The sequence below is a fragment of the Odocoileus virginianus genome, chromosome 5 (assembly GCF_023699985.2).
Source record: "Odocoileus virginianus isolate 20LAN1187 ecotype Illinois chromosome 5, Ovbor_1.2, whole genome shotgun sequence".
NCBI lineage: Eukaryota > Metazoa > Chordata > Mammalia > Artiodactyla > Cervidae > Odocoileus > Odocoileus virginianus.
This window is the reverse complement of record NC_069678.1, coordinates 2594792-2607171: the sequence shown is the minus strand read 5'-3', so window position 1 is coordinate 2607171 and position 12380 is coordinate 2594792. Positions and strand designations below refer to the sequence as shown.

Sequence of the window (12380 nt, the reverse complement as noted above, 5' to 3'; positions counted from 1 at the left end):
AAATGTTCGAAGCAAAAATAACTTGTATTTCCTTTAAATTCAGTAATGCCATAGAACTCTTTTGGCAGGAGAGTCCTGGGCGTTCACACAAGCAACAATAGGTTACATCAAACACAAAGACTAGAAATCACTGATCCGGGACTTCTGAACATGTGATATTAATCTAAAAACTTTTCAAGAGCTTTATGGAAGCTCTTAATTCTAGCTATAAAAATCTTTTTTGTTTTTTTTTTTTTTTTTTGGTCTTATGTTGCTATTACTGTTACTTTCTACAACTGCAGTAAAACTTCCCTCATTCCAACAAAGAAAAGGATGAGTCAAGTGATAGCTAAGTTGTATTAGGAGGAAAAAATAAAAAAAATTTTTAAGTTAACAGGATTACAGAATTTTATAGCTAAAGAGGCCTCAGGTGTTATTTAAGCCCCTCTCGTATTTCATGAACCAGGAACCAAGGCCTCATCAGTAGCTATGAAACAACTTTAAAACTTTTTTTTTCACCATTTATATGTCTGCCTTTAAAACCAACATCCTCGGTTCCAACATTAATAACAAAGCTTGCACTAGAATTTAGTCTAATTTAAGTTAGTGTAGCCCACTTCCTATCTTAATACATGGATATAATCTAGAATACAAGGGCCTGTGTCAAATGTAGTGTAGTAAAGACTCATAGACAGCCATGTAAGCAATTAAGGTTTCTGAAAAGTTTCACAATTCAGTATTCCTCTGCAAGCTTACGTATACAATTAATTTTCTAACTAAGCCCTTTCTTTTCATATACAGTGCACAGGTATATAGATATATACACATGGAGCCCTTGGCCAGTTTTGCTGCAAACAAAGATCAAAGTATTAGGCTTCTGAATTAAGGAAGATTTGTCATATCCAGGGAGAGCATTGCTGCATTCACAACCACCTACCGGCCCAAATGCGTGCCCCTCCCCACTGTGAAAAGCGAGTATTTTTCAGTAGCAAGAATGGGAGGCCTGAAACAGCCAAGTCACCTACCCTCTAGGTTACAATTCTGGGCCCTGGGGCCTGGTGTGATTGACGCTTGGGAACCAGGATGCCTCGAGGCGGGACTTCCCTCGCAGCGAACGCTCAGCTCTTGAAGGGAAGCCAGCTGGCTGGCTTCGTGCAGAATATAGTCACTTCTCAATCTACTTAGTAAAGCTGAATGATTTTCTTTGCTTTTCTGAGAAACGCATTACTTCATTGTTTCAAACCTCCAAGAACAGCAGGAAGAACAATTGCCTGCCGTCCCTTTGTCTCGGTGGGCAATGCCGGCTTCCTGCGAAGAGGTATCTCTGCGGTTATGAGTCCCACGCATCCGGGAATCATCTGTGTTTCGAACCGACAAAATGACTTTCCTTTTTAACGGGCTGGCTATGATAGTGACTGACCCTAGAAATCACCCATTTGGAAATGGTTAAGGATTTTAAAACTCTACAAGCCGAGGGCTTCTTGGTTTCTAATTGCTGATGTTTGAAGTACGTTTGATTCCTTGGAAATGTGTTTAGCCTGATGAAAGCAAAAGCTCAAACTCCCCCAGGGCGCGAGGTGTAAGATCCTTGGATCCAGTTTGATTTGAAGTTGGGTTGGGGTTCCCCCCGCACCGCTTCCGATTTTTCTTTCGGAGGGGGGACAAGAATCTTTCATCAAAGCCCTCCTGATTACCCCCAATGTCCCCGCATTTCTCCAGGATGTAAGTAGAGCTGAGAAATGCACCCACCATCCCTCAGTATGCCGGCCCTGGTTTCAAAGGCCCCGCGGCAACCGCGGGCCCACGCATCAGACAGACCCAGCCTCGAGAGCCGGAGCAAGGAACCCCGGGCCGCGCGGCCCCGAGGCCCGGCCGCCGCTCCCTCGCCGAGGCCGCCGAAACCCCGGCAAAGAGCTAGGGGCGGAGGGCCCGCAGCCGCGACCGCGGCCCAATTCGCCGACTCGTAACGGTCACCCGAGGGCCCTGGTTTCCCAGGGATGGTTTCACGGAAAGAGATGCAATCCCAATGCCTTCCTCCATGAAACGTCATCTGAATTTTTTTTTTTTTTTTTTTTTTGAGTGGGTAAAAATGAGCGATCAAGGTGTGTGTAGGAGGTTGGAGGAAGGGAAAAGGATGTCGGGGTGCGGGGAAGTGAAGGGAAGGGGAAAGTCAAGGGGAGCTAACTGCTTTTAGAGCCTCGGTCTGGGGATTTTGACATTACGTCCTGGGCTGCGGGACGGCAAAAGAAAGGGGGGGGTGGTGGTGTTCGGGGTCAGAATTTTGGTTCACCTGATTAAGAACTAGGCTCTGAACTCTAAGGATCTAAGGTGTATAATGATTATCTTGTAAGGGGAACTCTACTGTTATCTGCAGCGTTTTGGTTTTTAAAAGAAGGCTGTATTAGGAGATTACTCCTGCAATCCACAATTAGGGGGTTGGTGTTTTGTTGCTGCAATCCTCTAAAGTGTGCGTCAATTGAGAAACAGCTCAGCAAATATACTGCAGACAATATAAGGACAAATCAGGACAAGATTTGAATACATTTCCTATATTCTTAAATTATTTCCCCCAAATCACAGTGTTTCTCTCATGATTTCTACTAACCATCGTTATTATCCAGACTTCTCTTAATGGTTCCCTTAACTCTCCTCTTGGGAGAAGGTGAAATTACTCTTCAGAATATAAAGCAGCCTCTGTTCATCCAAAAGGAAGATGGCATTATTCAGAAAATAAAGAAAAATTTTAGACATTTAGAAAAATTTCCACTCTCCTTGTTCTTTTCAATTACACCTGCACAGTCTCATTTTCTGGTGTTTTCTTTTAGGCTTTAGTCAAAATCAATTAATTTGAGAGTTAAATAAAAATGCCAATAAATAAGTTTTAGGTCCGGGATACTCTTGAATTGTCAAAGGATATCTAGACATGACAAAATCTCTGGCCCCCCCAGATTTTAGATATTCCCAGTTTGTTAAACTGGCTCCAAACAAAGAAAAAAAATAAGCAGTTTCTTTTCTCTGAAATTTTATCTATGACCCATTCAGAACTTGATGTTCACACATATATTTGTATATAAACATGCAAATTTTATAGAAAAAAAAGTAGTGATTTCAGGGCCTCTTTTCACTTCTGGCATCAAAAACTCATCATCACTTGGTAGTCAGCAAAAATGCCCTGCCTCAAAGTGAAGCCATTAATGGCAGGGAATAAATGTTGATTCGTGGTCACCAGTTGCAATTCCCCACCCTCTTTCCATTTCACCTCCGGTCCTCCCTACTGAGTCTCATTTTCCACCCTGACACTTAGAACAAGGGCCTCACTTAAATTAACTAATGATTATCCATGCCCGAGAAGTGTAAACAGACCTTAATTTCTAAATTTGCTAATTGCTCTAACCAGTGCAGACCCCTGAGTATCTCAGTCATGCACATATAAAATTCAAAGCTCACTAAAAACCAGAAAAGGCAAAGCAAAAATAAATCACCTGGATGAGAGGAAGAAGGGGGAAAGATTCCACGTTCCATCAGCTCCCTACTTTTCTCTGTGGAAAAATATCCCAAAAAGTTAAAACTTAAAAAGCCACTCAAGTATTCTCCCCTTGCTTAACTACTTTGTCTTTTGGGAGTAAGAAAGCAATAACCAGTTACACCCTTGAACAATCATTGGACGGATTTCTGCATTTCCAGAAAGGAAAGTGAAATGCCAATCTGTTCTTTATCCCTGTGGAATTTGCACAGTTCAGCCTGGCTTTAAAAAAAAAAAAAAATCTACCATCACCTAGAGAAGAAACTTCCAGATTTAAGAAGTAATCATTTTTCTCCTGGGGTATGAGAAATAAACTTCTGTTAGAGTCCATAACCAGGATCTCAGAAAAAGTGCTCTCATCTTATTAATATTATAATTTTGGCAATACAGAAAAGGATTGTGACAGACCTGGAATATTTCACTCTTTAATGCTAGCAATGCCCTTAGAGAGGCTTGGATGAACAAAATGTTTCGGTCTTCTGAGCCAAAATGTATTTGTCCCTCCCTTTTTGTGGCCCAAAATGAAGGATTCATGATGAGGGACTTGCTTCCATTAAACTTGTCCACACAAAGGAAATTATACAAATAAATCGGGGTACACAAACCACCAATACCCAATCATTTCAGTTTTAGCTCCCAGGTTAAGCATTTCATACCATTTTTTCGCTTTCTCTTCAAGTGCCGGGTATATTAATTAAATATGCTAAGCTAATTTTCTTTAATAATTAAAAGATGTTCAAGACACCATTTGAAGTAATGGGGGCGCGCACAGGAAAATGGCAGTCGATATGCAGATATGTATCAATATAATTTAGATCCAAATTCCACTGTAAGAAATTTAATTCCCCTTTCCCCCCTGCATGAACGTCACCTCGTGAACTTTTCTTTCTGGGAGTTTTTGCCTATAAAATCAGGAAACCCAAAGGCGCTAGTTCTGGATCCAAAGTGTATAAGAAAGAGCGCTGGGTGGAGCGTGGAAGACACGAATTCAGAATTGCTGCGCACCTAGGCTGTAAGCTGATCTGTCCAGGAAAGCCTTCACCGCCCATCAGGCTAGTGCTCTTCGGGCCGGTCTCCGAGAGGCAGAGGAAGCCAGCCGGGCAAGGGGCTGCCCTGCACGGAGTAGCAATGAAGCCAGAACACCGCCCCGCCCCACCCCACCTCCCCCGCGCGCCTTCCACACGCTTTACACCCGTTTCTGAAACCTCCCTCCCCCGCAAGTGGAGGTGGCGGGGTACAAGGGGGCGACCTGCGGAGGTGCAAACCACAGCCCAATCCACTTTCCTTCCACCACAGTCCAAACTCTGGGCATCAGGATTTTCTCCATTCCCAGTCCTCCCCGCTGCCCTCGAGCACTTTGCTCAATTCATGGGATAAAGCGCGTTAGAATAATCTAATGCCTTCCGTCTTGCCATCACGCCAGGACTGGAGTTTTACGCAGAACGTCTCCATTCCCTTCCCCACCGCTCTGGGGACACTGCGGTGCGCTCTCCGAGACCCGTGCAAAAAAAAGGCATTTGGCAGTCAGGCCCCAGCAAACCACCATCCTAACCCGGCCTACAACGAATTCAGACCTTGCCTACCCCTTCACTTCCTTTCGGATTCGTGACACAAGGTCATTTACCAAAGAGGCAAGCACAGTGGAAGACTGTTTTGACCTGACACCCAGGTCACGTTCAGAAGGCCGCACACTTGGCTTGTTTGCAGGGCGCAGAGCCGACACCTCTAGGCCTGCACAGGCGTCCGGACGCACGTACCACCAAGGAACCGGAGTTCTACCGCAGAAAGACCTTTAAGCGTCTTGCGCCGCGCGCCTCCTACGCTTACACTGCGGTCCAAGCCGCGGCCTGCGCCCTGGCTGGTGCTTGCCTTGCGTTAAGTATATTCTCCCCCAGTCTCAAACTCATCCCTTTTCTTGTTACTTAAACACCAGTGAAGAATCATTTCCTCAGTTTTGACCCTTGTGTTTCCATATTGCGGAGAGGGGGAGTCGGTTAGAGATGTGAGGACAGGATTAAAATCTTGGAGTTCTACTCTGAGCGAACAAACCATAAACTGACAGGTTAATTCCCGTGACAAGTTGATTTTGATCATTCGAAGGAAGCAAGGGCCCCGGGAACTGGAGGGCTTTTTCTTGTCTTTCTCTACTAGAGGTTGCGCAGCCGGCCGCCTGGGAGAACGCGAGCGCCCGACGTGCGTGCACGTGTGCGTTCGGATCTCCCTGGCGTTATCGGGTGTGCGCACCCGCGTGCGTCGCCCCCTCCTTAGGGCGCCGCCGAACGCCTTGGCTGCAGAGGCTCAGGCCTGCGGGCTTCGGAGCGGGAAATCCCTTCGCAGAAGGTTTAAATTATTTTTCTCCGCGGGGGACCGGGCTTCGGTCGCACTGGGCTGTGGATTTGGGCGGGAAAGGCCCAAACCGGAGCTGGGGAAGCCGGGTGGAGCCGAGGTTGCGGTCCGAACGCAGATGGCGCCGCCGCGTGCCTGAAATATACTTCCAAGGCCGCAGCCGCCGGAGCAGCTGTTCCCGGCGATCCTGTCTCGAAAGTTTCCTCCGTTGCTGCTGTGTGAGAGGCGGGGGGCAGGCCAACCCGAGAGCCAGGCTTTTCGGAGACGGGTTTTGAGACCCTCCCCATCCCGCAGAGGCTGAGTTTCCTGGCGGTTTCTCCGAAAGACTAGAGAGCTGGCCTGGGTGTGAAAATGAGGGTACCTCGCAGGCCTCCTCCAGGGCCCTGAGGGCCTCAGGGTTTGGGGGAGGGGAGGAACCACCAGGCTTGGTGGAAAATTTTGAAATACATACTGTGTGTCCTCTGATGTGTGAAGACCTACAGCGAGCAGGCCCGGCCGGTCCCCCGCTGCTGCAGGTTGGCGCCCCAGGCTGCGGGCGCGCTCGGCGCCAACTAAAGCCAGCTCTGTCCTGACGCCGAAAGAAAAACGGGCTGTGAAAAAGCAAAAGCCACGTCTTTGAGGGAAAAAAAAAAAAAAAGCTGAGCATTTTAATCGGACCCCTAAGTTACCTGTAGATCCCGGGATTTTGAGGGAGGGCTGAAAATGATGGTACGGGTCAGAGAGGGTATGGTGAGAATGGTAAATACAGCTGATCTAAGGCGGGTGGCCAGTGTACGTGTGCATGTTTGTTTAATCCCCCAGGACGTGGGCAATATTCTTGTCGTGGTGGGGTTTTTTTCCTGTCCCTTATTTCTAATCGGCCTAGGGCAGCTGAGCCCCACGGCGAGTCCACCCCTCTTGTGCTAATTGGGAGAAGATAGTTTAAAGACAACGGCAAGGCCCAGCCCGGCAGAGACACGGCCCTGTGCATGATGGGAGTCCCCGCGCCCCCTTTCCCGCCTCCACCATACACACACCTTTACATGTGGCCCTGACTTTGTAGTTAGGGGTCTGTATTAGAAACAAAAGGAAAGGTCTAAAAGGAACCCCAGGCTCTCCAGTGTTACCCTCCAGGCTCAAAGCCCAAAGCTTTGCCTCCTCCACTCCCCTGACGGCGAAGCCTCCACATCAGAGCGCACTTTAAATGAAAGATCTTTTTTTCATCCTGCATCCTGTTTGTCCTGGTCCTAAGAGTCTTGGCCCCTGCAGGGACCTTGGAGATTCCCCTGGTCCACCACTGAACGAGGCTCAGCAGGATGCAGCCCTGCTCTGAAGAAGGCCCCTCCAGCGCTCTTGGCTTCCAGCTATTTCCTCCTCCTGGACCTTTGCCCCACAAACATATTTCTTTTTCTCTAACCCAAAGGCCCTTTAAAAAAAAAAAAAAAGTGATAATGGTAATGGGAACTCATCACCTCAATTCTCTGTCAGGTAAAGTTCTCTGTTAGGTCTGCAACCCATACCCCCACCCTGGGGGATTGAGGAAACAGCATTCTGGACACCAGGTCCTCCCATTCACATCCCTGAACTAGTCTCTCCTTGTTCCAAATCCTCATTTTTCTCTCCTCATTATTTTCTGAGAAGAACTTCAGAAAGAAAACTGCCAGCTGAGTCCCCTATTATGATCCGAGTGTTGATCCTTTTGGACATGCGACCCTACACCAACTCCCTATGACCTGTACTCCCTATCCCAGAGAAAAGTACCCGAGGACAGGACAGAGTGTCTGCATATTCAGTTAAGTAACTTCTCCCTTTTCTACCATCGCAAAAATAAAATAAACTAACCTCCCCATTTATGAGCTGTCCTAAGACCTGAAAGAACTTCCACTAAACTATGTGAAGGCCCAAAGGAGATTTTGACAACAAATAAGTGCGGCGAGGAAACGGGGTCCGTCCAGAGATGGGAAACACACATTAGCCATGCGTTCCTTTCTGGATTGCCCACACAGGGGTCCGCGTGGACAGGCACCCGCATCCAAATACAGGGAAAGGCTTGAGCGGACGAAATAAATCTCCTTTTAATTTTCTTTTCATCGACTAATAAAAATAATTCCCCAGCACTAAACCCAAATACCGTAACCGGCCGCAAGAACACGGAGAATTCATAAAACTCTGCCTCTGCAGGTCACCCACTAATCGCGTTATTATTAGCCTCGGGAGCATGGAAATTGAACTGTCACTGCCGAAAGAGAAAATGTAAGCGACAGCTGTCTCTCCTTGGATCGGCCAGTTTTCCAGCCCCCAAGCTCCTTCCTGGGCCTCAAGCTGGGTCCCCAAGCTCCGTGGGCCTGCGGCCGCCCCTCATCTCTTTACGGTCCGCCGCCCCCTTCCGACTTGCCGGCGCTCTGACCCGAATCTACTCCCCAGCCCTAGCTGGTCAGCAGGAGCACCTCCAGAAAAGTTCTACAAATCCTGGCTAGAAAGTTTCTGAAGCGCTAAACCAAGCTGTGAGCGTAGCGTGAGTGCGTGTGTGTGTGTGTTTGTGTGTGTGTGCGCGCGCGCGCAAAATTCTTCCGACAACAGCTGTTCTCCCGGACTGTTTTGCACAGTTGAAATCTTGGCACTTAATACAAAACGTTAAGTTGTTCCCCACCCCTTCTAAGATTCTGTTAAATACTAACATTGGCATCCGCCCGGTGTTTTACATTTTATGTGCATATAACTGTGCATAGAATGCGTACAAATCCAACACGTTACTGCACCGCTCCGCACAAATACGCAAAGACGTGGGCTCTGAAGAGTGGCCCTGGGCGCAGCGTAAGGGGGCTAACACCCATTCCTCTTTCCACAAATGCAGGCGAAGTAGAAATATAATTGTACTCCCTCGTCGCGGGGAGTAGGATAAACACAACAACTTGAGTCCCAGAAAAGTTGGTGGGGGAAGGGAAAGGACCGAGGTTGAAGGCTAAATGGGACAAACGGCGATTTCCACAGGGGTGTTGCACGGAGAATTCCGTGCCAGTCCTCGGAGCTCTCAGAAGCGAGTCCCAGCTCGTCTCCGCTCGGGCCGTTGCCTTCGATCCTCGCCCCTCTTAACCCCAGGGGCCTGCAGCCCTCTCAGTGGCGGGCAGGCTGAACACTGCATTCTGCTCCCAAAAAGAGAAGAGGATGAGAGCAAGTAGGCCTTCTGGCTTGAGGTTGGCGACGAAACTGCAAGGTTCAGGCCAGTTCCCCCAAATTGGTTCCAGCGAATTTGGGGAAACCTCAAGGCATTGCGCAAAGAAAAAGAAACCGGCGTTGGAGTAAGACGGCGTCACGGTCAGGGCCTTCCTACTCGCCACTCTCCCCGCCGGCTGGCCGCCCCGAGGCCCCTCTCCGCCCGCCTCCCGCGTTCCGGCTCCACGCACTCACCCGGGTGAGGCTCCAGGCCGTGCGCGCCCGCGTCCTCCGCGTCTCCGAGTGGGCCCGCGGGGCTCAGCGCCTCCATGGACAGGTCCAGCCCCTTCTCCTCCCAGTCTCGCAGCTTCCGCTTTTTATTTGAGCCGATCAAGGCTTCAACGGAGAAGGCATGTGCTCGCGAGCTCAGGGCGACTGCAGATCTTCTCCTTTCACTCATCTTAGCCGCCCGCACCCCGGCTCCCGCTCGCCCCCACTACAGAGGGAGCAGCCCGAGCCCTCACGCTCCGAGCGCCCACCGGGCCGGGCCCGGGAGAGGCGGCGGCGAGGCGGCCAAGACTGAGGCAGCGGCTCCGCGGGTCCTCGGCACCCTCCCCCTGCGCCCTGCACGGCCGGCTAGTCCTTGGCTGCCCCAGCCGCTAGGAACGTGCGCCCGGAGCGCCACCCGCTCGCTGCATGAGCGCCGGAGTCCTGCTTCCCACCCACCCGGGCAGGCGCTCACAGGCGGCGTAGACTGGACTTCATCATTTTTTTATTCTCTCTCCCTCCTCCCTCTCCCTTTCTCTCCTCCCTCTCCCTCTTCCTCTCTTGGTCTTCCCGTCCTTGCTCTGATCCAAACTTCTGGGAAACTTTTTTTCTAAATTCCTCCCTTCCCGAAGAGCTGGGGGCAGGCGGTGCGCTCCTGGACGAGGGGCGAGGGAGAGGGAGGGGGGGAGGAAGAGAAAGACTGAGGGGGGAAAAAAAGCCAACCCCCGACCAATGGCGAAGAGGGAACTGGAGAAACCCTGAGAACGCGGGCCAATGAAAAGGGGGGAGAGACTGAGGCTCGCGCCAAGGCTCCGCGCTGGCTGTCCCCGGGATGCTCCCGGGCCGCCTTTAACTCCTGGCTTCCCGGTCCCCCACGGTTCCTCGTGGGGGTGGGGGGAGGTGAAAGTCGAGGTCAGATCTGTGCCGTTACAAACTCCTGCAAGTCCCAAATTCATACCTTTTCCTCTCAAATCTGCTAGGTCTCATAGTCACTGCAAGCGTAGGGTCATTTTAAATGCGGAGCTGGAATTGGGGGGCTCTGACAAAACGTCAACCTTTCCAAATACACCAGAAAACGATTCCAATAATCTAGCGCTTGCCCCCCAGATGCTTTCAGATCTGCTAGTTCCGTCGCGACATAGGTTCCTATTTTCCTGTTAAAAGATTTCTAAGCAACTCTGATTAAGGCAAAACGAAAGAAACAAACAAGAAAGCCTCGTTACTACCCAAGGTCTTGTAATTGGAAACATAAAGATCACTGCCTCCTTCCAGCTCTACCTGGTAGAGAAGGTGACGTAGGCGCCCTCAAAGCGAGAGGCCGGCGGAGGGGCACCCGGCTTACCAAGCGCTCGGCAGGCGGATTCTGACTGTGCCCCCGCACGCAGCAAATGCTGTCCTTCCGTTCGGCGTGGATGCTAAACCGAGCTTCGCCTGCTCGGGGCGCTGGCTCTGGAGAACCCGCCGAGAGAGGCTGGGCGAGGGCAGACGGGAACTTTGACAGCGGAGACGGAGCTTTTTCAAAATTCCCTTCAAATCCGATCACCTCGGGAGCCCGGCTCTCCCCGCCCCACTGATCCTCCCTCCATCGTAAAAAAAAAAAAAAAAAAAGAAAGAAAAAAAAAACTTTCAGGACAGCGTGGTTGTGAGGGATTTCTAAGGGACTTAAATTCCAACACTTTGGGCCATCCTGGTTTCCCACACTCTCTCCCAGGTTATGCTACTGGTCTCGGGCCGCTGGAGACCCCGAGCGCACGCAATCCAGCGCAGAGCAAGTTTAGAGGGGCCAAGAAGTTTATCCTGCCAAGCTGGGAAAAGGTCTCGGATTTCTCGGAGGACGGCCCAAGCCACAGTCCGATCGTCCCAGCGCCCTGGTCCAGAGCTTCTATCCCAGCGCAAGAAAGAGGCAGAAAAGAGCCAGCTCCCGGATGTGAAGGGCAGACAGAGAGACCCCAGCAGAAAAGTCATGCCGACACCCAGGCTCTGAACAGGGTCTGAACCTGAAACCTAGGGCAGAGGAGCCCACGATGTTCCACAACAGCGCCACCCTCCCCAAGAAAGTGCTCATCTGTCCTTCCACCTTTGGGGAGAGAAGGGAGGGCCTGATGGACCTCTAAAATGCCACATTCTCCTCCTGACCACGAACAGCCAGGAAATCTAGTGCTTGCTATTACAGTTGGATGTGCTCTGGTTCTGGAGGCAACCGTGTATGTCCTGAATGTACCTTGGGCCTCTCTGAGAAGAGGGAGAAAAAGGCCAGCTTTGGAGCCCCCTCCGATAGGCCTCCAGCATGGAGAAGATGAAGCTATCCCGTTCAGCCAATGCAGAAAGAATAATGGAAAAGCCACTGGATAAGGATGCTTCAGCTAGGCTTGGCCTCCTCTGCATTCCAGGAGCCTGCGCCTCAGGCTTGGGGGTCCCTGAGCAGCACTCCAAACCCTGGGATCCAGCACTCAGCCCTTCAGCCTCTCCCATCTCACTGCTGGGCAAAAACCAGGGTGACCAGGTGCAGGGTCTCCTACCTCAGTTCACCACCTAGGGTTGCTTTTAGGTGACCTTGCCAAAAGAGACCACTCCCTGGGTGTCCACGGCTTCCACGGGTTGGAGAGAAGGTAGGCCAGGAACCCGAAGTTACCTTCCCCCCACAGCTCAGACCTCTGTTGGCTCCCAATTCTTATGTCACCACCCTTGGCCAGCACCTGCCAGGATCAGGCCCGATGGAGTAGCAATGGAGCAGGCGTCTATTCCTTCCCAGCATTTTCCTCCTCCCCTGCCCCCTGTATGTTCCAGATATCTCCCTCTGGTAGCCTCTTGCCTGCCTTTCTCTCATAGACCTCGTTTGGTTTGAGAAACCCAATGTGAACAGCAGAGAGGCCCCAGCAGGTCTTTAGGGTTCAGACCCTGCTTAGAGCCTGGGTGTTGCACCAAGGCCACACACCCACTCCAAGGTCATGAAAGTTTCTCAAAAAGAGGATGTTTTCGTTACCCACCACCTAGGTGCAGATCTAGAAGGCCTGAACAATGTAAATGTCCACACACACATGTCCAAGAGTCGTACATAGAAAAATGAGCTGTGCCTTCAACATCCTGCATTTGCACCCCAAACCAGAGCATATAATCTGCACAAAGTTTTCAA

The 12380-nt window shown here is 50.5% G+C and overlaps 1 protein-coding gene across 1 annotated transcript in view; it reads right to left on the bottom strand.

The window, feature by feature from the left end:
• The window catches only part of TBX15 (T-box transcription factor 15), a 120645-nt gene extending 110695 nt beyond the window's left edge, over nucleotides 1–9950 (bottom strand). The window contains exon 1 of the mRNA XM_020911339.2: nucleotides 9236–9950. Coding sequence (XP_020766998.1) covers nucleotides 9236–9440 — 205 coding nt within the window. The 5' untranslated portion in view covers nucleotides 9441–9950. The remainder of the gene's footprint in view (nucleotides 1–9235) is intronic.
• Nucleotides 9951–12380: the final 2430 nt, after the last annotated feature.